The 27,012-nt window shown below is 37.2% G+C and overlaps 1 protein-coding gene across 1 annotated transcript in view; it reads left to right on the forward strand.

Moving 5' to 3' along the window:
• Positions 1-27,012, forward strand: part of LOC120525770 (MAM domain-containing glycosylphosphatidylinositol anchor protein 1) — a 1,080,913-nt gene that overhangs the window by 976,907 nt on the left and 76,994 nt on the right. The window contains exon 16 of the mRNA XM_039748356.1: positions 26,825-26,955. Coding sequence (XP_039604290.1) covers positions 26,825-26,955 — 131 coding nt within the window. The remainder of the gene's footprint in view (positions 1-26,824; positions 26,956-27,012) is intronic.

The raw sequence follows: 27,012 nt of genomic DNA on the forward strand, positions 1-27,012 counted from the left end.
TTTGAAATTCTGCTAGTGCATTGAGGACTGCTGGTATGGAAGTGTGTGTTTTTTTTTTTTTATTTATTAATTTTATTACAATCAATACATAGCAATCAAGTTTTACAAAAAAAAAGAATTATGCTAAGAACAGATCGATCCCCACCCTTGAGAGAGAGAGCAAGCCAAACGGTGTAAAATTTAAGGCTTTTAAAAATACCTAAATCAACAAATTCTCTGTGCTTTATAAAATCATTTCAAAATATTACTGATTAGATCCTGCCATGTTTTGAAAAAGTCTGCACAGATCCTCTAACTGAGTATTTGATTTTTTCCAATTTTAAATAATATAACACATCAGTTTCCCACTGACTTAAAAGAGGAGAGTTTGGGTTCTTCCAGTTTATCAGAATAAGTCTGCGTGCCAACAGTGTAGTGAATGCAATCACAGTTTGTTTGTCTTTCTCCACTTTAAGACCCTCTGGAAGAACCCCAAACACAGCTGTTAATGGGTTAGGAGGGATTGTGAGTCCAAGACTGTCTGAGAGGTAATTAAAAATTTTTGTCCAGAATAATGTTAATTTGGAGCAGGCCCAGAACATGTGACCTAGTGAGGCTGGGGCTTGGTGCAACGCTCGCAGGTTGGATCATGCCCTGGAAACATTTTGAGAGTTTTAGTCGAGACAGATGTGCTCGATATATAATTTTGAGTTGTATAATTGTATGCTTTGCATATGGAGCTTGAGTGAATTCTCTGCATTGCTACTTTCCACTCCTTTTCTGATATATTAATTGAGAGGTCATTTTCCCAGTGTCCTCTTGGATCTTTGAAAGGAAGGGATTGTAAAAGGATTTTATATATTGTAGAGATGGAGTCTAACTCCTTGAAATTGAGCAATAATTTTTCCAGCGTGGATGAGGGTGCAAGATGAGGAAAATCTGGAAGGTTCTGTTTAACAAAGTTCCTGATTTGAAGATAGTGAAAGAAATTTGTAGCTGGAATGTTAAATTTGGAACGTAATTGTTCATAGGATGCAAAGACGTTGTCTATATAAAGATCTCTAAGCAAGTTAATTCCAAATTTTTTCCAGATATTAAAACTGCATATGTTTGTGAGGGTTGAAAGAGGTGGTTCTTTTGCAGGTGCCACAGAAAGAAGCTTCTCCGTCTTAAAATGCTTTCTACATTGGTTCCAGATTCTAAGTGAGTGGAGCACAATTGGGTTATTAGTGTATTGCCGATAACGTGTTTATTGGAGCACAAAGCAAGGAATACAAAGAAGTACTGCAGGATTTTACTTCTATTGCGGTCCATGCCTGTGTATGTTCTTCTATTTGTGTCCAGGTTCTTATCGACTGTATATTTGCCGCCCAGTAATAAAACTGGAAGTTAGGTAGAGCCATGCCGCCTTCTGCCTTTTGTCTTTGTAGGGTCGCTCTTTTGATGCGTGGATGTTTAGAATTCCAAATAAATGAGGTTATTGTTGAATCTAATTGCTTAAAGAACGATTTATTAATGTATATTGGTATGTTTTGAAATAAAAAGGAGCTTAGGAAGAATATTCATCTTAACAGTGTTAATTCTTCCAGCTAGTGTGAGATGAAGGGTTGACCATCTATGCAAGTCTTGTTTAATTTTTTCCATACAGACGACGAAATTTTGTTGATAAAGAGCTTTATGTTTACTTGTGATGTTTACCCCGAGGTATTTAAACTGTTCTGCAATGATAAAAGGAAGGGTGTCTAATCTAATATTATATGCTTGCGAATTCACCGGAAAGAGTACACTTTTATTCAGATTAATTCTGAGACCAGAGAGCTTTTGAAATTCTGTGAGTGCTGCTAAGACTGCAGGCACAGAATTTTCTGGGTCCGATATATACAGTACCATGTCATCTGCATATAATGAGATTTTCTGTTCCAGTCCTTCTCTGCTAATCCCCTTTATCTGATCAGTATTTCGACAATGTATTGCCAGTGGTTCAATGGCAATTGCAAACAGCAGTGGTGACAAAGGGCATCCTTGTCTTGTGCCACGCTCTAGTTTAAAGTAGTCTGAGCAAATGTTATTGATGCAAACTGAAGCTTCTGGGTTAGTATACAGTAATTTAATCCATGCACAAATGTTCGGGCCAAACCCAAACTTCTCCAAAATAGTAAAAGGTATTTCCATTCAATCATGTCGAATGCTTTTTCTGCATCCAATGATAATAATATTTCTGGGGTGTTTGATTTAGTTGGTGAGTATATTACATTAAACAGGCGTCAAGATTTGAAGATAAGTGTCGGCCCCTAATAAATCCAGTTTGGTCTTGTGATATTATTGAGGGGAGCACTTTCTCCATCCTTCTAGCTATGATTTTAGAGAGTATTTTAACGTCGTTATTCAGAAGTGAAATTGGTCTGTATGATGCACATTGTAATAAGTCCTTATTTTGTTTTGGAAAGACAGTGATTAGTGCTTGGCAAAGGTTTGTGGAAGAGATTGGTTATCTCTGGCTTCTGTAAATGTTGCTAATAGGAGGGAGCTAGCTGAGCGGAGAATTTCTTGTAAAACTCTGCAGGGTAGCCATCAGGGCCTGCTGCTTTTCCACCTTGGAGTGACTTTATAGCATCCAGTAATTCTGATAATGACAGAGGTTTATCGAGCTCCTCCACACTAATAGCGCCAATTTGTGGTATCTGTAATTTATCCAGAAATGCATTAGATTGTATATTGTCTTCTTTAAACTCAGTAGTATATAGGGATTTATAGTAGTCTCTAAAAGTGTACATTATATTTTTGTGTTCGATGATTTTATCTCCATTCGTGTTAGTAATTACCGAGATTGCGCTATGCACTTCTTGCTTGTGAATTTGTTGCGCTAAAAGCTTATTAGCTTTCTCCATGTTCATAATAATGATGTCTGGATTTGTAAATTAGTTGTTCGGTTTCTTTAGTTGTCAAGAGGTTTAATTCTGAATGTAGAGCCTGCCTCCTCTTATGTAGAGTCTCGCTTGGTAGTCTGGCATGTTCTTCATCTATTTTAGTAATTTCGCTTTTATCTCTGCTACTTTCTTCGCTTCGGATTTATTTCTGTGGGAAAGATATGAGATAATCTGTCCTCTTAAGAAGGCCTTAAGAGTTTCCCAGAGTGTTCCTGCAGAGATCTCAGGGGATGTATTTGTCTCTAGAAAGAATTCAATTTGTTTGGATATAAATTCAGTACAATTCTCGTCAGCTAATAGAAGCGGATTGAGACGCCATCTGGGGTGAGTGTATGGGGCTTAGTAATTTCAGCTCCAAGATCATCGGAGCATGGTCTGAAATAACAATAGCATCGTATTTACAAGATTTAATCTTAGGCAAGAAGTTATTATCTATAAAGAAGTAATCAATCCTTGAGTAGCAATGATGTACTGGTGAGTAGAAAGAATATGTTCTTGAATTTGGGTTTAAAACCTCCAGGGATCTGATAAGTTGTGATCAGTTATAAACTTTGTAATTATCTTTGCGGTGTTAGTTGCCGCTCCCCTGTGGAGGAAGTCTTATCTAAAAGTGGATTTAGAACACAATTAAAGTCCCCAGCCATTATAAGTTTATGAGTGTTCAGATTGGGAATGGATGCAAATAAATTTTGTATAAATTCCTTATCATCAACATTAGGTGCATAAACATTTATCAAAATCATTTTACAGTTAGATAAGTCTCCCATGACCATCACATATCTCCCTTCAGGATCCAATACTACATCTGATGCTACAAATGGTACTGTTCTATGTATGAGAATTCCCACCCCTCTAGTTTTCTTTGTAAAACTAGAATGGAACATTTGGCCAGTCCAGTCTTTTGCAGCCGGAACTGATCCTTACTTAGTAAGTGGGTTTCCTGTAAAAATACTATTTTAGCATTTAGACCTGTTAGGTGAGAAAGTACTTTCTTTCTCTTTAATTCGTGATTCAGGCCTTTAACATTCCAGCTTACGGTTAACTGTCCCATCATGGAGACACTGATTCTGAGTTTTTGGTGTCATATTATAGTCTTAACTGGAAGTGAAATAGTTTAGGTCTTAATTTCCTATTCCCCCAAGAGTTGTTGCCATGCAGCTTATTATTACGTTGATAGTTATAATTATAAAGATTGAGATGATAGATTAGATATAGATCAAGCCTGCTCTCTTTCTCTTCCCCTTAACCCCCACCCTCCCTTTTGCCTCCCCAGGTGAGGCTAAAACCCACTTCATGCAGTCCCAGTCCTCTGACATACCCAGAGACAGAGCACGCCCAAAGCACATCAAGCCCCCATGCAGTGGCGCTTTAAGGTTAAAAGATAGAGATATCTGTTACCAATATAGTCTTTAAAAGAGGAAAAAGAAAAAAAAAAAAAAGAATTTTGCACTTATATATATATATATATATATATATATACATATATATATATATATATATATATATATACATACATACATACATATAATCTTCATCAATTTTAGTGCATTAAGATGATATCCCCAGATAATAAACCCAGGTGATGGTGTTAAAGATGTGTCCAAAACAAGCATAACAAGTCTTAATGCAGTAATAGCAATAACAGCAAACCAAGGGTATGATATTGAACAGTCTCATTTAGGGTACACATGAAATAATTAGAAAAGAAAAAAAAAAAAAAGGAGGAAAACGTAATTAAGCACAATAAAACACAAACATTTAGCCCTAGTAATACTAAGTAATGATAAGTAATAAGTAAGTAATAATAATATAAGAATATGAGAATATATGCTGATAAAAACCCGTATTTTAAAACAAATAGATCAGACAGTAGATTATTAATCCTAGCTTTATCATTTACCGCCATGACTCACAATTATGTATCAGAATAGTCCCGGGATCAGCTTTCTTAACTCATTTTCTGCCTCCTCCTTGCTAGCGAAAACATAGAAATGACCCTGCCATTCCACTTTCAGTTTTGCCGGATACAGGAGGCCGATTTGACATTGGCTTGCCGTAGCCGCTGTTTAATATTATAGAAGGCGGCGCTTTTGATAGCTGTTGCTGGAGAGAAGTCAGGGAAGACGCGAATTTGGCAATCTTCATATTTAATATCTTCCTTTTTTTTCCTGAGGAGTTCCATCACCTCTAACTTAAATGATAATCGCTCAAAACGGACTATAAAAGATCTTGGTCGGGTCTGACGGTGTTTGATCCGCGACGCGTAAGCCGCTGCTATCTCAGATTCTGCTTTAAAGTCGCCCCCGATTATTTTAGAAAAAAGTTCAGTTGCGAATTTCACCGGGTTTAAACTTTCTCGATTCTCCGCAAGCCTTCAATTCTGACATTATACCTTCTATTCCCATCTTCTAAAGCAGCCAGTCTGTCTCCAAGTTTTTCTCCGAGTTTTTACATTCAACTGACATTTACTGCTCTTTCCTCGGCACTGGCAGCTAGATGTTCGCTATTTCGATCCGATTCGTGAATGTCTCACTAAGATGCTCCAATCGATCAGCAAGCGTGCTCAGTTTAGCCGAGTTTTTCTCAATGCGCTCTTCAATTTTACCCAGCACCTGTTCAAGCTGTACCTCTTGACGAAGCCTTTCATTTGCCTGTTGGATTTCCTGTCGCAGACATTCATTGGCCTGTTTCATCTCCTGTTTCAGTCTCTCATGTGCCTTTGCCGTTGCTTTCTCATTAGCCTTCTCGCTTTTCTTTATATCTTGCCTGAGGTCAGCGAGCAACACTTTCAGTTCAGATAGCTCAAATGTGCCTTCTTGTACCGTAGATGAAGCAGCAGACTCTGCTGAAGCGGTGTCCCGCTGCTCCAGTCCCGCGTGATTGCGTAACTGAAGCCGCGGACCTCCCGCCTTTTCCAGTTTCAGGTAATCCTCTCCAATCGGCGAGCTATCCACATCTGCACTCACGATCGCACCTTCGCCCCTTTTCGCTCTCAGCAGGCGACGATGTAGCGGACCGTGGTCCCGAGGAGTCTGTACTTTCGCCCATCTGATCCAGGTCTGTCTCTGAGAGGCCGTATCTCGAACTAGGGCTTGCTGATCGCAGCTTGGATGTAGCTTTAGTCTTCGATTCTTTCGGACCCCTTCTTGTTGGCCATGTTTATATGTGTTTACATATACTGTAGCGGTCCCTCTCGGGTTGAATAAATACAGGATATCTCAGAATAATAAGCAAATAATATGAAAAATAGCACCACTGCTAGCGGAGCTCCACTTCAGACGCCCATCTCTCGTGATCGGACGAGACCGTGTATGCCTTTAATAAATCCAGCTTGATCTTGTGATATTACAGAGAGAAGCACTTTCTAAATCCTTCTACTTAGAACTTTGGAGAGTATCTCTTTTGTATTCTTTATTGTGTAGACTTTATCAGAATGTTTTAAATCCCATAGACTTACTACTGTTTATAAGGTAATGTACCATAACTTCTCCCCTCCTTCATTCTATATCTATAACCTCAAGCAATTACACAGAGTAAAAGGACAAGCAAGAGTTAAGTTACAACTTTTAATAATGTATTATTGATAATATTCATAAAATAATAATAACGAAGCAAAGTACATGTGAATATTGACAACCTTACAACCTGATAGATGCTAGATGTGTATTTTCAGGCAGCACACATACTTGTTGTTACTCTAATGTCTCTGGTCAAGTCATCATTTCTAGTCATCTTTCTTCAGGACATCCTGGTCTCAAAGTGGAGCCAAGTTGTGCTCCTTATTCTGTTTTCTTCTTGGTCATGGTGTGTGAGAGAAGGGTGGAGGGGTATAGCAACCAAATTTATACATTCTGTGTCCAAATACTTAGGCCAGTAGGGTGTAGTGGTACAGAATGGCATCTGTTTCAAAACCAATCCCAAAGCCATACTTCAGACCAATGGGTGCACACACTGCCTTTTCGCACCTGTCCTCAAGTAGTGGATACGATTTGTTTAGCTGAAGATGCTTAGGTTCATGCAGGGGATGTCTCATTGAAAGTCCTGCACAGAATCCTCTTGCCAAACCTGAGGCACTACCCCAAACCCTGCAATAAATTTCACATCCTGAGCCAAACCTTAAGACTCAAGGGTTGGTTAGTTAGAAATGAAAGCACTACTGTTCTCATCAATGAAATAAAACATGGCTTTTCAAATGCTAATATTACATTTGCTTTGTCTGAGTTACAAATAAAGGCATACAAAGTATCAATCCACCACAAAGATTTGTATAAGCTCACTTACAAATTCTGCAATTTTTTTCATCTTCACAATATGATTGCCTTCACCCTTTAGTAAACATGAAAGATGCTGCTGAAATGTTGGTTCATGCTTTTATTACTTCCCAACTTTAATATTGTAATTCCCAATTCACTAAGAGTTCAGTAAGAGTTCATACTTACACTGAGTGTAGAGGAGCACATCACTTCTATTCTTCAGCAGTTATGCTTTGTACCAGTTTATTTACATACAAAATAAAAACTTCTGCTTATTACTGTTAAAGTTCTGCATGGTCTAACCCCCTATTTATATGAGCTTCTATACCCTTCCCATCTTTGATTTGTACTCAGGTCCACAAGCATTTGAATGGTAGTGGTACTTTAAACCAGACAATTGATACAAGGAGGCTCTTAATTCACTGCCATGGTCCTCAGATTTTAGAATTTATTACCACAGAGCATTTAAGACTGAACCTTCCTATTTTCTTTCAAAACTTTTCTTTTCTGTCAATATTTTTCTTGTCTTAGCTTAGTTACTGTAGATTTTATATTTTCTTTTTCACATGGTGTATTATCATGGTATTTCCCTTGAATTCCTCTTACTTACTTTCTCCAGGGATAAGTGAACTGAGTAGGTTCATTACTAGATTGGTCTACTCTTGCACCTTAAGATTAACATACACGTACATGATATACCCACAAACCCTAACCACATAAGTGTTGTATCAATGACACATGCACAGCCTGTCACTTCCTAGCAGCTTAACCACATAAGTGCTGTATGAATAATGCATGCACTACCCCTCACTCCCTAGTACTTTAAGAGACTTACTGTACTTATCATTGGCACAAATAACATGTGTATGTCTGTTTCCCTAAATATTACTTTGGTCTTCAAGAATATATTTAAACATACAAAGGCTTGACATCCTAGGCTATAGGCCATTTATCAACCAGTTATGTCTTACTTTTTGTACTGTTCCCTGTATTGAATGGAGCTCCCCTCCACAGCCTGATAAACCTTAGCGTATGGCAACCTCTGACTGCTACAGAAGCTCTTAATGTTTACTTTATTACTTCAATCAAACTAGATATAAAGACAATGTATAGAAATTTTAAAGCAATGTGGTATTTATTAAAGAGTAATGATACCAATGAAAGAAAGTATAAAATAAAATATAGAGAGCAAAGTCTAGATACATAGACTTTAGAAAAAGCTTACCAAGAAAGTCAAGAGTTAGAAGTCTTGCACCAGCTTTCTATCTAGTAATCAAAGTAATTCATGATATGCTTTCGCCATTGATTTAAGGAAAATGGTTTCCTTATCTGACATTTTCTGATGTCCTTTTTGGTCAACGCTGTTTCTTCTTCTCTTTTCTGGTCCCTTGGATAAGCCATATTTATTTTAAAACTCCATGTAGGGTTTCGGGGACATGTGATATTATACACACTTGATTGGCAGGTTGTCAATATGATGGATGTCCTCACTCAAACTCATTGATCTTTTTATGCATGTCTGTTTTCCAAGCAATAAAGTAATCAACACTGCCCAAAGCATCACAGCTGTTTCCTGGATTTCTGCTTTGTTAACACAGATCTTTTAAAGGGGATTGAATACTGGAAGAAAAGATGATTTGTTGTCCTGGTACAATTTAGGACAAGAAAATAATTGTCCATGCAAGTGACCTGTATTTCAGTGCATTTATTTTGTTTGAGCAAAATAATAATGAAAATATAGGCATCTGTTATTTAAAAATTGTAGATCTGGCACTGCAGGACAAGTTCAAAGGTAAGTGTTAAGTCCAATAATTTACTAAAGTTACAAAAAAATGTAAAAGATTAACAATCACTGTCAATATTAATATAAAGGTTTGATAACTTTAAGGCTATGGATCTTTATGCAATCAACAGAACTTCAATTTTGTCAGTATTTAATTTGAGAAAAATAGCTTTAGACTCCTCCATTCTGTTAGGGACTGAGGTGGGTAATCAGTGGTGCTCTTAGTGCAAAAAATGAATCTGTATATTTATCAGCATAATTATGAAAATTGTGACCATGGCCAAAAACTGTTTCCTGGGGCACACAGTGAGTATAACATGGCAAATGGAGGATTTGCATTTTTGCTGTTCCATCAATGCCAGTTGAATAGATAAGCGAGAAAAGAATATCATAATTTACAGTATCAAAAGCAGAATTTAGATCAAGTAGAAGGAGAAAGTTGAGTGCAACAGTATTAGTAGACAGGAGCAGATAATCTCTCTCTCAGAAGAGAAGTCTTTGTACTAGGTATCATATAGCAATCAGACTAAATAGATTCCAAAAGATTATGTTTGAAAAATAAAGTCTGAAGGTGTGAGGCAGTCACCCTTTCAATACCTTTGCTAGGAAGGAGAGGTCTGAATTAGGCGTGTAGCTGTTTAAAATGGATGAATCAGGACCTGGTTTCCTGAGGACAACAGTAACAGCAGCAGTTTTGAGAAAATGTGGAATAGAACCATATTCCTATTTGAAATAACAGTAGTGCATCAGGCTTTGTAGACATTCATTTAAGTTGAAATGTTTACAACACACTTTTATAATATAAGAGAAATAGAAAAAAGTGTGCTGTTTTTTTGTAAGCCAGTTTTTAAAACTGCAGTTTTATTTTGGCAGCTGCACAAAAAGCAATGAGTCAACATGTTCCAAAATAACTCACAAGGAAAAGCTTTTAGGTCATCAAAACTTAATACTCATAAGAAAACATTTTTTTTTTTAATTAAAATCTTTAGAATTGGGCAGGGGTGCACCTGTAAGCATTGTGCCCCTCATGAAAGACAAATTACTTTACAAATACCTTACATAAATAATTCCAAATCCTGTTTTCTTGTTTTGCCAATGGAAAGTTTGTCAATTTTCTTTTTAGCGTGACAAAGACTTTGGATATTTTTATTATGTTGATGCTACAGAGTCCTTTAGAGTATGGACTTCATTGAGCCCACGAATGAGTTGGTGTATCCATTAGATTTATTTGAGTTACTTTTATAAGGTTGCCTGTTCTTTCTTGCAAAAATTCAGAAATGGAATTTAGAGACAAGAACAAGAAAAAAAAATCATTAAGAGTAAATAAATGAATGGTGTTTTAAGCCACTGATAAAAGATTTTTAGTATCTGCACCATGGAAATACAGTTCAGAATAATAATTTCATTTGATTTATCTGGAGATACAAATTTGTTCCAGTAAGAGTAATTTCATTTACAGTTGAGAAAGGAATAAAAATAATGTTCACACAGTAAAGGATAAAGTGTATACTGGTCTCTTAGTTGCTGATATTAGTATGTATAATCAAACAGTCAATTTCTGATTGTCACTCAACAGCCAAGCTATTGGCCTTTAAACAACATGTTTGCCAGTTTTAATATTTAAGACCCAAACTATAAAGTCTGTGTTCCACTTATTACATGGAATCATGCAATCTTCTTCTTCTTCTTCTTTCGGCTGCTCCCGTTAGGGGTTGCCACAGCGGATCATCTGTCCGCATATGGATTTGGCAATTTTGTACTTTAATCATGTACCTGCAATGCACTTTGGAATTTTGTTCACTATTGAAAAGTGGAACTGTAAATAAAACTGGTCTTGATATCCAAACAACTCAATTGAAAATGCCTGAAGTTTTTAACAGTTTATGAAAGCGTTATCTAAGACACTAACATTCTGAACACATGCTTAAATAGACTAGCTGTGTTAACCTGGTTTTACTCAGGAAATTTCCTATGACAAATTGACAGTTTCTGAAAGTACAGTACATCCATCATTGTGCAGTGAACCACTGAAAACATTAATATAAAATTGTTAAAAGTTGGATTAGTTGAAAATGAAAAATTTACCATTTAATCATTTTACTTTTTTATTTGCTAAAATAAAGATACAGCACACTTATAAAATGTGTCACTGTTTTTAATGCAGTAAATTAATAATATGAAAATATTTATTTAATGTAATCTACTCTCTCTCTGTGTATATATATATGTTTATAGTGACAGATTAGGGCTGTATCATTCCCTTGAACCCTTGTCCAAGACTCCAGACACCAGGAAAAAGTCCAATAGTTGACTTTATTTAAATGCCACAGTGCACAAAGCACCCTTTCCTCCATTATACTCATAAACAATCACAATAATAAATCAATAATACTCTCCATCACTCCCAGACGCATTGCCACCCTTCCACGCAGCTCAGCTCAATGCTCTGGTCTCTCTTTCAGTCTTTTATAGTCCTTGCCCTGGAAGTGTTTTGCCCACTCTGTCCACGTGACAAGGAACACTTCAGGGTCAGATAAAAACCTTCTTCTTTACCCCGGAATCACGTCATTCCCCTTGTCCATGTGTGCTTCCGGGGCGTAGGGAAAACAGTCACTATTCCTCCCTGCAGCGCCTTCTATTGGTCCCCATGGTTTCTAGCAGGGCTGTTAAGGAAAACTCCATCATCCATATGTCACTGCTGGCATTTAGGGAACCTTCATGCTTCAGGGAGCGCTCCATCTGGCGGCGTGGGGGTATTGGCCGGGATGAACGACCGGCCATCCTTCACTATATATATATATATATATATATACAGTATATATATATATATATATATATATATATATATATATATATATATATATATATATATATATATATATATATATATATATATTGTGGGGTACAGCCCGGACACAGATAGGCAGACATGTTGTTTCGCCACACATGTGTTTATTTACAAAGTCTATATTTACAAAAGTGCACAAGCCCAGTGCCAAACCACCAATCACCCCTTACAGTCCTGGCCGCACTACAATGCCTTGCACAGTCCTCAGACCACCTCCACTCCTCTCCTCCGAGCTCTGTCCACTTCCACCCGACCCTTGCTGTCGACTGGAGGGAGGCGGCCCCTTTTATGTATGCCCGGATGGGCTCCAGGTGCTTCCTGAGGAGCTTCCGCCGACACACCCCCGTGTGGCGGAAGCACCAACTGTGTAGCTGGAAGTCCTCCGGGTGTTGCTGGTCCCCTTTCCCCCCAGCACTTCCTGCTGTGGCGGAAGTGCTGCGCTCAAGGTTTCTTCAGGCACTGGGGCGCCGCCTGGCGGTGGCCACGGGCCCCTACAGGGCCCTCTACCCGTGGCCCCCAATACAACCAGGGCGGTCGCCCCCTCACGGTCTGGAGGAGGTACAAGCCCTCCTCCGGTCCTCCTGGGCGTTCCGGCTGGGCTCCACCCCCTGCCGCCTGTGACAATATGTACTGTATATATATATGTATATATGTATATGTATATATATATATATGTATATGTATGTTTGCATGTATGTATGTATGTATTTATGTATGTATAAAATCCTAAGCCTAAAAGTGCAACGATTTTATGTGACATTTTTATGTCACATTTGTTGTTAAGCTTATTTTAAAACCAACATACTGTATATATTTTGTATCATTGTTTTCAGAATTTATCAAACTTTAATGTGATATTAAATTTTCAGATTCTTATTCTGTTTTTAAATGATAAACTAAAAAAATCTCAAGAACTTACGTCCCGCAAGACGGGACTTTGTGCCAAAAGATTTAACCATGCCCAGGGCCAGAAATAAAAGACAAAGCGTAGGACAGCTGCTGTACAGGCTTTTAAATGTTTGAAGTGCCGTGCAAGATGCAGATCACATGGCACAGCAGCAGTAGCAAGATAGCAGCTGGTCGAGCAAAGAGGAGGTAAAAAAAAAAAATGTATTTGTTTCCCATTGTATCACCATTTAAGAGGGGGTTTCGGAGGAGTGACCACGTCTCCTTGGGGTGCGTTCAGCCCCCCTCCTCACAATGCGAGTGGCAGAGACATGAAGTGGCTGGTGTGTAGCGCAGGACATAAAATCAAGAAGTTAATGTAAACACAACCTGATAGTTCTAGTGTAGTTGTACTATATATAAAAGCATTAAATGTGACAATATTATATTAGACTCACTACTTGAGCAATGACATCCCCATTCCTTGTAGAAAGTATTGTACTGAAAGGCACATTCATTTAAAGAAGCAGCAATCCTTCCATAGTTGTACTCAACCTCAGATCAGGTGTGACTGTATAAAGTGCTGCTTATTTTATGATCCTTTTTGTATTTTGTCTGTCATTTGGAATAAAATGAATGCAATGTGACTTCAGAAGAATAATTGCAGGAGGGTATGGCTTTTCTTACCCTGTGTGTTTTTTTTAACATTCATTGCACACAGTTTTAATTGGAGCCTTGTCTTTAGACAAACAAAACACAATGTCCACTGTTCTCTGATTTTACTTTTGATAGCCTGCTGTATACAGATATGTGTTACCTCAAACAGGTAATAAATGGTTGACTGTGTTGTGAACGTAACGTTACTGGGTACTGGTTGTTTAGCTTTCATGCACTCTTCATAATGGATTATGTGGTTGAATTAAGTGGCTGTATAAATTTTTACCTGCAGTGTGTTAAAAGAGTTGGTACAATACATTTTTGAACAGAAAATAATTAGCAAATCACAGAGAATTCTCTTCATTTTTGTACTTAAATGTTTAAAAAGTGTCAGATTATCTAGGTTTGATATTACTTATACTCAATTTTTCTGAAAGCTGTTACTGACAGAAAAGAATTATATTCACTCTTTTTTAAAAGATGTTATTTGGAATCAGACTCCTAAAAATGTGTTTACCATTTAACATGTAGTTGGCCCCATGATGTGAATGTGGATATACATAAGTGTCAGTATCCTGTGTTAAACTGATGTATTAACGTGAAGAGTAAGAAGCACAGAGCGGTAGATTCAATTGTTGCAACACAACTTCTCCATTAGAAATTTGAGCTCAATATCTAAAACCAACATTTCTTTCTTTGACTTTGCAGTATAGTGATCACCCATGCCCAGTGGTGTGGAGGTGTATAACACAGTGTGAAGTTGGGGGAGGCACCCAACCATAAATGCTGTCATGTCTCACTCATCCTCTTAGTTCAAGGTGACCCAACACACCAATAGCACATCATGCTCCTTTTTTTATAACATTAAATTGAAGCAACACACAGTGTTGTCCGGGTAAGTAATGTTAAGCTCTGGACATGTGTGGCTATTCAGATATTTTACTTGCTCAGGGTCAGCAGATAAACTGTAGCACTCAGGAGCCACTGGGACCCCCTCCTGCACCCAGGTCAAAATTGTGGGTTCCAAAGTAGTCTGTACTGTCAGTATGACAGCAACTATGTCAAATTTAGTCCAAATTGGTTAAAGGGTGTAGGATTGTATTGGGAACATACAGACCAACTGACATTCTATTTTATATAGGTATATATAAATAGCTGACCCCATTCCATTTATTAATAATGATGTGATTATTGAAAAGAACTACCCTGCATAATAACACCAAACAAAGCAAGGATCATTTTTTCTTTTTAGAGGCATATTATGTGTTTGAATTTGTAGTCACATTGAGTTAACACCCCACCAACTCTGTCTTTGCGTTAATGAAATGTTTATTGTGTATTTTTCTTTAAAAACAGACACTTAATGATTTTCTTGAGAATTAGATTCATGCTACCTATTAACTCTCAGGTCGGCAGCTGGGAATACCTACAGTGATGCCACTAATGTTCTAGGTAGTCTTCAAATTGTTTCTTTTTAGTTTTATTAGCCTCTACAAACTTACAACTTTTATTTTCCACTTCAGTTGTAGTAGTTGTCCACATTATCAGTTTGAGTAGTGTTGTAATTGTCTCCCAAAAATCAATAGCATGGCATTCTTAGTACTGGCATCACCTCCTCATGAGTGTTCATTGGCTGCCCTACAACAGATGACTACTGACCAACAAATTGTAATTGTGGCAGATTAACCTCAAAAAGATGTACACGTTGTGGTAGATATCCAGGGACCTTGCCCCACTGGGATGTCTGGAGAAGTGAAGGGCCAGGAGAGGGGCACTATCTTTCCTGGGGCGCAAGAGGGCAGCCACTTGGAGTACATCAGGGCCACAGATTTGGATCTTAAAGGCTCAACCTTGTTGGGGTCCATGGCCACCACCAGGGGGGCACCTGGACAGCTCCAGAGCCTTGACATGCAGCACTTCTGCCACACCCGGACATGCTGCCAGATGTTAATCAGGAAGAACCTGGAGCACTTCCGGGTGCAGTATAAAGGAGACAGCCTCACTCCATTTGGGGAGCCGGAGTTGGGTGGATGAAGACGGAGCTTGCGAGAGAGGAGTGGAGGCGGCAGAAGAAAAGAGTAGTAAAAGGACTGAGCCCTGTGAGTTTATTCTGGCTGTATTGTGCTGTGAAAATAAACATGTGTCTTTGGACTTCTGGCGGTCCCAGTGTCTGTCTTTGTCCAGGCTGGTCTTCCACAACATTTACTGATAAAGAAGAATTGAAATGAAATACAATTAACGTCATTAGGAACACATGAAGATGCACAACAAAACACAAATGTTACACATAGAACACTGTACTATGTATATATTGAAATACAAATGTTCTACACTGAAAGTAAGCTCTTAAAGCATTTGTTTTTAATGATATAGAAAGTCTGTTTATGTTTTTCATAGAATACAGTGATGCTCTAATGCTGGGTTTGTAATAGTCACATCTTCCAAAACTCAAATACATCATCCATGACCTTCATTTTTTTATGTCCTATATTGTTAGCCATGATGATGATGTTACAGTTATTTAAATTACCATCCTTACCAGTTTCCTATCAGCATATTTGGCCTCTACCTTCACTAAATTCAGATATTTTAAATTATTTTCTTGCACTTGAATATTGCTTGTGACATACAATGCTACAGTACATCTACTCACTTTGTGCATCTTTCCTGAAAGAGGGGTACCCACTAATGTTTTCCTCTTCATTATTTTGTACAGCTATAATTCTGTATTTTAAGAAAAGAAGAGTACGTCAGTTAAATGCTGTATTTTTAAGCTCTATTAAGATTTATTAAAATTTTCATTTTACTTTTATATACTTAGCCTTTCAGTTATGTTTAGGTGTGAGTAAATCAAGGTTATTTTAGTTCCTTTTTTAAAATTATGTTAAATTCTATACTGTTTTCACCTATCAATTTATTTCACTTCAATTTTTTGAAGGTTTCGACATTTCCGTTTTAGTTTTTATTCTTCGTGATTTACCTCAGTTAGCAATAAATTTGGATAGAATCATTACATTTTGTTTTATTTTTAAATTAGGGGTATTTGTTGAAGATTAAGAAATGCATGATGCGCTTTCATAGCACTGGGATTGTAAAAACATGCAGTATGCTCATAAGAACATAGCAAGTTCCTCATTTCCAAGGACATATGTGGAATTATCATCCAATTGTTTTGTAAAATGTTTCTCACTCACTCCTGTTAAAAGAGCAGGTTGTTTATTTTTAAACTTCAGATGAATTACAGTACCTTCTGAAAGCAAGTAATTCACAAAACCTGCTGTACATTTCTGATTTAATACTCAGCTGTACAGTACCTGCACACTCTTGTTTTGTTTTCCATCAACTAATCTGAGTAAACAGAAGCTTTCTCCAGACATAAGGTAAAAGTTTGTTGACCAATATAGCCTGTCGCTTTACTTCATATGGATGGTTTGTGTTTTTTAAGCATGTGATAGTCCTCAACCTCTTCTTATTCGTAAAAATATTTAAGTTTGTTTCTAAATCCATCAGATACTTTCACTTAATAGTGCTACAACAACAATAACAGCAGCATTTATTTAACGTAGCTCAAAGTGCTTTACAAGATGAAAAAAAAAAGTTATAAGAACCAAAAAACAAAAAAACATTAGACAATAACATTAAAGAGTTAGTAAGAAAGAAAAAGCTAAGGTCAGATACAGTGGTGTGAAAAACTATTTGCCCCCTTCCTGATTTCTTATTCTTTTGCATGTTTGTCACACAAAATGTTTCTGATAATCAAACACATTTAAACATTAGTCAAATATAACACAAGTAAACACAAAATGCAGTTTTTAAATGATGGTTTTTATTATTTAGGGAGAAAAAAAATCCAAACCTACATGGCCCTGTGTGAAAAAGTAATTGCCCCCTTGTTAAATAATAACCTAACTGTGGTGTATCACACCTGAGTTCGATTTCCGTAGCCACCCCCAGGCCTGATTACTGCCACACCTGTTTCAATCAAGAAATCGCTTAAATAGGAGCTGCCTGACACAGAGAAGTAGACCAAAAGCACTTCAAAAGCTAGACATCATGCCAAGATCCAAAGAAATTCAGGAACAAATGAGAACAGAAGTAGTTGAGATCTATCAGTCTGGTAAAGGTTATAAAGCCATTTCTAAAGCTTTGGGACTTCAGCGAACCACAGTGAGAGCCATTATCCACAAATGGCAAAAACATGGAAGAGTGGTGAACCTTCCCTGGAGTGGCCGGCCGACCAAAATTACCCCAAGAGTGCAGAGACGACTCATCCGAGAGGTCACAAAAGACCCCAGGACAACGTCTAAAGAACTGCAGGCCTCACTTGCCTCAATTAAGGTCAGTGTTCACGACTCCACCATAAGAAACAGACTGGGCAAAAACGGCCTGCATGGCAGATTTCCAAGATGCAAACCACTGTTAAGCAAAAGAACATTAGGGCTCGTCTCAATTTTGCTAAGAAACATCTCAATGATTGCCAAGATTTTTGGGAAAATACCTTGTGGACTGATGAGACAAAAGTTGAACTTTTTGGAAGGCAAATGTCCCGTTACATCTGGCGTTAAAGGAACACAGCATTTCAGAAAAGAACATCATACCAACAGTAAAATATGGTGGTGGTAGTGTGACGGTCTGGGGTTGTTTTGCTGCTTCAGGACCTGGAAGGCTTGCTGTGATAGATGGAACCATGAATTCTACTGTCTACCAAAAAATCCTGAAGGAGAATGTCCGGCCATCTGTTCCTCAACTCAAGCTGAAGCGATCTTGGGTGCTGCAACAGGACAATGACCCAAAACACACCAGCAAATCCACCTCTGAATGGCTGAAGAAAAACAAAATGAAGACTTTGGAGTGGCCTAGTCAAAGTCCTGACCTGAATCCAATTGAGATGCTATGGCATGACCTTAAAAAGGCGGTTCATGCTAGAAAACCCTCAAATAAAGCTGAATTACAACAATTCTGCAAAGATGAGTGGGCCAAAATTCCTCCAGAGCGCTGTAAAAGACTCATTGCAAGTTATTGCAAACGCTTGATTGCAGTTATTGCTGCTAAGGGTGGCCCAACCAGTTATTAGGTTCAGGGGGCAATTACTTTTTCACACAGGGCCATGTAGGTTTGGATTTTTTCTCCCAAATAATAAAAACATCATTTAAAAACTGCATTTTGTGTTTACTTGTGTTATATTTGACTAATGGTTAAATGTGTTTGATAATCAGAAACATTTTGTGTGATAAACATGCAAAAGAATTAGAAATCAGGAAGGGGACAAATAGTTTTTCACACCACTGTAGCTAGGTTGGACAGAAAAAACAAAAAAACTCCAGTTAGGCTGGAGAAAAAAGCAAAATCTGAAGGGGCTCCAAGGCCAAAAGATAGCCCACCCCCCACTGGACAGTCTACCTAACATAAATGTTCCTAAATAAAACCTCTTGGTTTTTGGACTTCATATGATAGTATTTGATGTTGGTCTTATGGACAGCTGGGACACCCATTTTCATTCCATCATCTCTGGGAGCTGCATGGTGCCTTGATAAGGTGAATCAGAAAAGACAACAGAGAATAGTAGAGATTAGTATGGATTTCAGATCACTGAAGAATATGATAATTTTATGTCCATGAAGTATATCAGGAATGCAACTAAAATGTAGCTACAAAAAGCCATATTAAAATAGGGTTTTCAGCTGCTTTTTTATTGTTCCACAGTATTAGCCTGAGAAATTTCTATCGGTAAGCTATTCCAGATTTTAGGTGCATATCAGCAGAAGGCTGCCTCACCATTTCTTTTAAATTTATCTCTTGGAATTATAAGCAGATCTCCATTTGAAGATCTAAGGTTACGATTTGGAGCATAGAGAAATAGGCATTTCAAAATATAGGACAGAGCAAGATTATTTAAGTCTTTGTAAATCATTAGTATTTAAAGTCAAAAATAGTATTTTAAAATTGCTACAAATCACGACTCTGTATTGTAATCAGAGTTTCAAACAAAACTTGCCTGCATCATCACATTCTGGAATTGCAGAAATGACTTCCACCAGAAAAGTAGTTAATTTTTTTAAACAAATAATAGATTTGACCAATCAATCAATTTCCGATTGTATAGAGCAAAAATTATACACAGAAACAAAAATCTTCTCAAAAATGATACAAGAAATGGAGAGAAATAAAAAAAAAAAATGCTGCTCCACCAATCAGAAGCATTTAGACATGTTCAGCAAAAGCTGGTGACAGAGAACAGGTCAGGTCAGGGAGCATACACTGGTACAAGCACATTGCTGCACCCACCATACGACGAAACACCTCAGGATCCTAGTTCGCAACCCCCCAGGCAGACATGCAGTCCAGTCCCACCCTCCGGAAATTACCCTTTATCTGCCAGGTGTTACATGGGCATCCCCCTGACCTGGTCCAGCCACTCGGGCTTTAACAATGAGGATCCTGCAAGCCAGATCACCCTTGTGGAATTGCACCACATGGCCGTAGTGTTATAACTGATGCTCTCTCACAATACAGGTAATGTGTCTCATTTGGGACTCCATGAGCAACCACTCATTCGACACAAAGTCAAACCAGCGTTGCCCAAAGATTCCATGAAGAGACACAGTACCAAAGGAGTCCAGTCTTCATCTCAGGTCACTGGATAGCGTCCATGTCTTGTAACCATATAGCATGACAGGAAGTACCAGGACTCTAAAGACTTGGACCTTCATCCTTTTGCATAGATATCGGGAGCGCCACACACCCCTTTCCAGCGACCTCATGACATCCCCTCTAGCTCTCCAAATCTGTCTAATGATAGGAAAAGTCACCAGAGACATGAATGTCACTGCCAAGGTGAGTAAGCCTCTTGACAAGGTCGACATTCTCTATGCAGACTGACACACTGATGATGGCTGTGCGTAAGAGGTCATTAAAGGCCTGGATCTTGGTTTTTATTTAGGACACTGGCAAGCCCTGACACTAAGATTCCTCGCTTAGTCTCCCTTATTAGAGCCTCCATTGACTCCATGAAGATCACAGTATTGTTGGTAAAGTCAAGATCAGTGAATCTTTCTTCACGAACAGATGCCCATGCCAATGATAGACTTCTTAGACATAAAATCAGACTGCTCCAGTCCATGGTAGGTGAGTAAGTGATCATGGATCCTATTGAGGACGACCCTAACAAGGACCTTACCCAGCAACAAGAACAGTGTTATCACATTGTAGTTGCCGTAATCCCGGCGGTCACCCTTCCTTTACCTAATAGGGATGACAAATCCTGTTTTCCAATCAGTTGGGATGACTTCAGTCTTCCAAATGGAAGCAAAGACTACTTGCAATGCCAGGAGGACACCCTTAGGCTCGGCTTGATCACCAGCTATTTTAGTGAGATTGGATTGTTCACATCTAATTGGAGGGTCAGCCTCAATAACTGTGAGAACAGGAGAACAAAGATAAGAAAATGTTTAGGCTTTCCTGAGACAAAGCTTGTTCTTCATAATCCAGTGAGCACTATGTTTATTTTAATTAATTAGCTTGGCTTGGTAATTTAAGCACAAACCTTTTATAATAGCTTATTATGTATAAGTAGATCATCATTCAAACTTAAAAAATTTAAAAATTAAAAAATTAAAAGATTAAAAAATTGCTACAAATCTAAACTCTACATCAGAGCCTAAAAGCAGAGCCATAATCTATATTTGTTAAAATTTCTGTTACAAATTTTGTTAGCTTGATGGTGGACCTAAACTACCATCTTCGTAGCTTGATACAATGGCTTGATCTCAGATTAGAAATTAGCGCTTTCTTTTTCAAATCAGGATTAAATGTTAAAATAGTGGATCATTGCACTTTCACAAACAAAGCATCCTTCAAAGTGAATAACTGCCAAACTGTGCATGAATAACATTTGCAATGGTTGAGCATGACAAAGTAATAAGGTCACTTTAATGTAACCTATATTCCTATGGATTTCCAGACATCTCAAGGTTTAAGAACTGATTTCCATGAGAAGGGTCATTGTGCTGTCTCTCCATTGTAAACTTGTGACAAGTCCTGGGACTTTGAACAGTAAGCTTCTAACAATCGGTTTGTTTAAAAAATAGAATCAATATCTTTTTATTTCAGTACATTTTTTTAGTATGCAGTTTTAGTTTCTGTTTAGTTTTGTTGTTATTCCAATTAGATAAACAGTTTTTAAGTTTCTTTAGTTATAGTTTTCATTAACAACAGTAATTTTAGTGTCCTTAAAAATACTCCCAAAATTTTTGGTTCATTTTTTAAATAGAATCTGTTGTGCAAATCCTAATATAGATTTAATTAAGCATAAGACAGGAAACAATGATGGCATTATTGCATTGCTGGCTGAAATTGACCTTGAATCTCAAGGGCCTTCTCACAATTGGGTTAGTTTGATGTGTTTTGTTTCTGAGACTGGTGCAATTCATATTTCTGTTTGATGATGATATGAAAGCTCTAAATATCTTAAACTGAATTAATTAAACCAAATTGAGTCCTCATCAAACATGGCTTTGATTAATTTATAAGAAAGCTGACTTCTGTTGTCCTAGGCTATAGTGCAGAGGATTTGTTACAAATTAAGTGAACAATGATTAATTGCCTTTTCCATTCTTTTAACATGTTAAAACACAGAAATCAATCAAAAGTAAATGAATAAATAGAACCTTGCAAACATTTTGGTAACAAAGAAAAACAATTGCCAACATTAACTGTATTTTTCTGTATCGATAGGTTTACCCCAAACACAAACAATTTACAATTTATTAAAATTGGTCAATAATAATAGTAATTACATTCACAGTATGCAGCATTCTTGTTACTCAGTCAGGATTTCCAGCGACAAGTTAAATTTCTATATAAATTAGCCTGCTTAGTACTCAAAAGCATTTTGGGAGAAGGATTATTTAGTTTTTTATATTTTTCTTTCACCTTTAAAGTGTAAAGCCTATACATTATTCAAGAATAGCATTTAGCAATAATAATAATAGTAATAGGTGTGTTAGCATTGCATGTGGGTGATAGCCAACCCTGGATGAAATTCCAAAACAACTGTTCTGATTATCACACTCAATTCATAGCGCCAGCATCACAGGTAGATCTCGGCCGATCCTGGACAACCTCCCCAACCCCTGCTCTGACAACATTCTCAATTCACCAAGGAGTAAACCATTGAAGATTGTGCTTGATTCATCTAACACTCTAACGATCATGCATAACCCTCCCCACACCCTGCTTGGACCATTGTACTTGATTCTCTGAGGGGGACCATCACACTAAGTTCATGGAAGGGGAGAGGGTACCCACCCATGAATAAACTGGCATTTGAAAAATTAGGTTGTGACACCACAAAGGTTAGGAAACACTGTATTATAGTCACCAAGTTGCTTTGCCTGGAAACCAGGCTTTTTTGCAACATTATGTTGATCTTTCTCTGAACCATACATCATAAACAGTTAAAGCAACCATTTAGAATGAGGCAATTACACATTGCATTGCTCATGAAAAAACATTTTGAAGGACACAATTTATCAACATATAACATTAAATATCACAAGCAAATTAAACAAAAAAAAAAAAAGACAGCTATACAGTACCTTTTATGTTTTAATGTTAATTATCTATCTATCTATCTGTTTTAATTTTGCTTTGCACCTTTATTTGGTGGTAATATTCATAGTAGGAACATTAAATGATCTTTCCAAGAGCAGGCTGAAGACTTTGTATATATTTTCAAAGTAGTTACAGATAAAATGAATCATAGCTTTAACGGCTTTTAGCACTAAAATATTTCTAAAAGACCCTAACACTAGCCTGAAAATGAAGAAGCAAAAACACATAGCACTAAGATGAAGCAGCAATGACTTGCTTCAGTCTCCTGACTCTGCACAGTTACTATGAGCACCCAACTATATAAACCAACCAACTAACTAACTTAAAATAAGCTGAAAAGGTACTGATAAAGAAGAGTGGCTGCCTTAGTAAGCATCCATGTCTCAATGACATCACAATTGACACATACTGTATGCCGGTATCCTCCATATCGTGTATCAAAATCCCCCAATAGCCACAATGATGTGAGATCAGTGTATGAATCCAGAATACAGAAATAAGAGGCAAAGGAAAAATTTGCTGCATTAAAAAAAACTTGAAAACAAATCAAATAAACCAAAAAAGTGCCAAACAACCATTAATTCTAAGAGAGAGGCCAGGATGCAGAAAAGCCAGTACGTGATATCCAATTATTTTTTCTATTCACAAAATCAGGTACAAGGCATCATCAAAACCACAGCAGGGCATTTGCACATACTTTGTCATCCTCTGCTATAGGGTTAGTTTAGAGCCATCCATCAACATAATCCTGACATATTTGAGATGGTGAAGTAGAGTATGAGAAGGAGAACATATAAAGGCAGTGACTGGAACAAAATCTCAACCAAAGTACCTACAGCTGTGAAGTATCAGCACTAATAACTGTACCAACCAGGATCATATTTAATTTGAAAATGTAATAATTTAACTACAAAATATCTAATAACTATAGCAATACATAGATTTATAAATGAGCAGGATATAAAATAAAAAAGCAGCTCATTACTGTCACCATCTGAACCCCTCATGACATTAGCACTATAATCTGGGGAATGTTGCCCCGAAACCTTTATTATGAAATTTGAACAAAAGGATTGAGTACCTAAACATGGATACTTACTATAACCCAAATATAACATCTGTCTCAATCATTTGGTGTATGCTGTAGTTTTTGAGCCATTACAGTAGTGCTTCTCTGTTCATTTTAACAGGAATTGCCCTGTTTCCAAACACATTTAGTTTCTAAATCCAGAGAACCTCACATCCTGCTCAGATTTGATGTTTTTGTATCCCTCTCAACCTTTTTTCAATGTCATTCTAGTGGGCTTAATAAATTAGTAATTGCAACCTAACATCTCTGGCTATCAGTTTTTTCCAGTCTCCAGATGACGTTGTAGTTGCCCTTGTGACCTCTTCCAAGACCCAGGCCTATTCTAGAACACCACAGAATAAGCCAGTCCTCAGCCCTTTCTACTCATTATATACTCTTTCCTCCTAATCATAAAAGAAGCCTTTGTTATAATTCAGCGCCTTTGGCAAAAAGAGAAACAGATGTGTAAAACCATTGAAACCAGAAAAATAGAATGATTCAGTTTCCACATTAATTAAAAGAAAATTGCTCTTTCTAGGCTCCAATAGGAACAAATGATCAATTTGTAAAATCATTTTTGAACAAATTGGTTTTATCTTTGAACCAGTGAAAAAAGTAATCTGTTCCTTTTCTAAGCTAATATGAAAAGGTGCTAATGTATATATTATCCATGTTAAATATGTAATTTTTAAAACATTTTAAATATTAACATGGTTGTGAATACTGAATTTATCATGCAGAAAGGTTCACTACCTATCACTCAATATTAAATAATAATAATAATAATAATTTTAAATCCAGAGAGTTTAATAAGATTCTATCATACTACTTAATTTAAAATATAAAAATGTAATTAATATTTAATATAATATCTAATGGCATAGCATACAGAAAAAAATTGCCAGGGGCATGTAAATGCAGTGAAATTCAAAGAATTAAGTACTAGTAAAGTCAAAACAGGCCATGCAGTCAACAAGCTTGTTAAAGAAGGTTTCAGTCAGTCATTATCCCACCCACTATATCCTAACACAGGGTCACAGGGGTCTGCTGGAGCCAATCCCAGCCAGCACAGGGCACAAGGCAGGAACAAATCCTGTGCAGGGCGCCGGCCCACCGCAGGGCACACACACCAAGCACACACTAGGGACAATTTAGGATCCTGCATGTCTTTAGACTGTGGGAGGAAACCCACGCAGACACGGGGAGAACATGCAAACTCCATGGAGGGAGGACCCAGGAAGCGATCCCAGATCTCCTTCCTACGAGGCAGCAGTGCTACTACCACTGCGCCATCATGCCGCCCCTAAAGAAGGTTTCATTATTTTATTATGTTCAAAAATACCTATTCCTTCTGTTGCAGAAATTTTAATTATAATAAGGTCTTGTGATTAAAGTGACCATCTTAGATTTTGTTTTATATAATGAATTATTATGTAATTATTTAGTAATAATGTAATTAATTATTTTTCTGTATAATCATGAAAATACACTTGATTATTATATTGGTTCCCCTGTGCTACATATTATTACTAAATATGGTGTGTGTATGTTTGCTAGGTATATCTGCTTTAAAGCATCCCACATGTACAGCTTTATCTGCACATGGACAGCCACCTTAAGTAAACTGAGACTTCTGTATTGCTGCCTTATTGCACCCCACGTGTATGGTTTTATCCACACATCTGCATCAACAAAAGAGATCCTAGCTTGGCACAAGCAGACCAAGTAATTGCTTTCAGACCTAAGTGTCACTTAAAAACACTTGTACTACTTACAAAAGCAGATGGTCGCATTTCACGTTGCTACCTGTTGATTTCCTGCTCAACTGCTAACCCCTGTGGAATATGGCAATCATCCACATTAGGTGCTCTTAATAAGATACTTTGGTCCAGCCAAACAATATAAATTTGCTATTACAATAAAGTAAAGTTAATAAAGCAGTAAAACCAATGGAAGCAAAAAGAGATCAAGAGAGTGTTTAAGGATACTTTCAGTGAGGATACAGATGATGATAAGAATTAGTTCCTTTAAGTCTGAGTTCATAGCTGCTTAGCAGTCCACAGAGGCCTTTTAACTTACCAGTTTCAGTAGGAATGCATATTTACTGATCAATTCCCACCATGAGAGTCGAGACTAGGATGAACTACACATGAGAAGATTTTCTTAAGTGTTCTTATATTACACACTGTCCCTTGACTTGTCATCACCTCATACTATTATCCAAACAAGCAGGCAAATATGCCTTTAATAAGTAACTCTTATATAACCTAAAGCTAACTAATAAAACACTTTTTGCTTTAACTTTATTGAGAATGCATTGATAACAAAAGTTATCAAATAAAGGTTTTATTAGGTAAAATTGTAGCTTCCTTAAGCACTTATGTAAGGCTTGTTTGAGAAATGTCATCGTAGTTAATCAGTCTTGGTTTCATTGCAGTTTGTCTCAAAAATTTAAATTGGTTCAAATAGATTGTTTAAACAATCTTCTGACTGGAATGTTTCCATTACCATGCATCTTCCTTTGTGTGAATCAACAAAATTACAAATCATTTTTGCGATTAAATCACTAAATTAAATATATTATAAAAAAATTGTCCTTACTGTTGTTATCAGAAAACTGGCAGGGGTGATGTCATGTATCATTAAATAAAAAAGGTGGTTGCTTTTTTATTTTCTAATTGATTACTTGAATGTAAGCAAAATTCGTACTATGGATGTACTATTGCATGGCTAAACATATTACATTGTGGTTTTGTGGAAGTTTAATTCTTGAAGATGTCACTTAACTCAATAATCCTTGTCTTTTTTCAGGCTCGCTGAATGTCCTCGTACGAGTGAAAAATATTGGGGTTCTCGATACACAGGTGTGGACACTCAGTGGAAACCAGGGTCCATGGTGGCAGCAGGCCAATGTCACTATCAGCCCAAGTGGATCATTCCAGGTACACAGCAAATCAAAATTAAAGATTTATTTGGATGCTTATATATATATATATATA

The sequence above is a fragment of the Polypterus senegalus genome, chromosome 3 (genome assembly GCF_016835505.1).
Source record: "Polypterus senegalus isolate Bchr_013 chromosome 3, ASM1683550v1, whole genome shotgun sequence".
NCBI lineage: Eukaryota > Metazoa > Chordata > Cladistia > Polypteriformes > Polypteridae > Polypterus > Polypterus senegalus.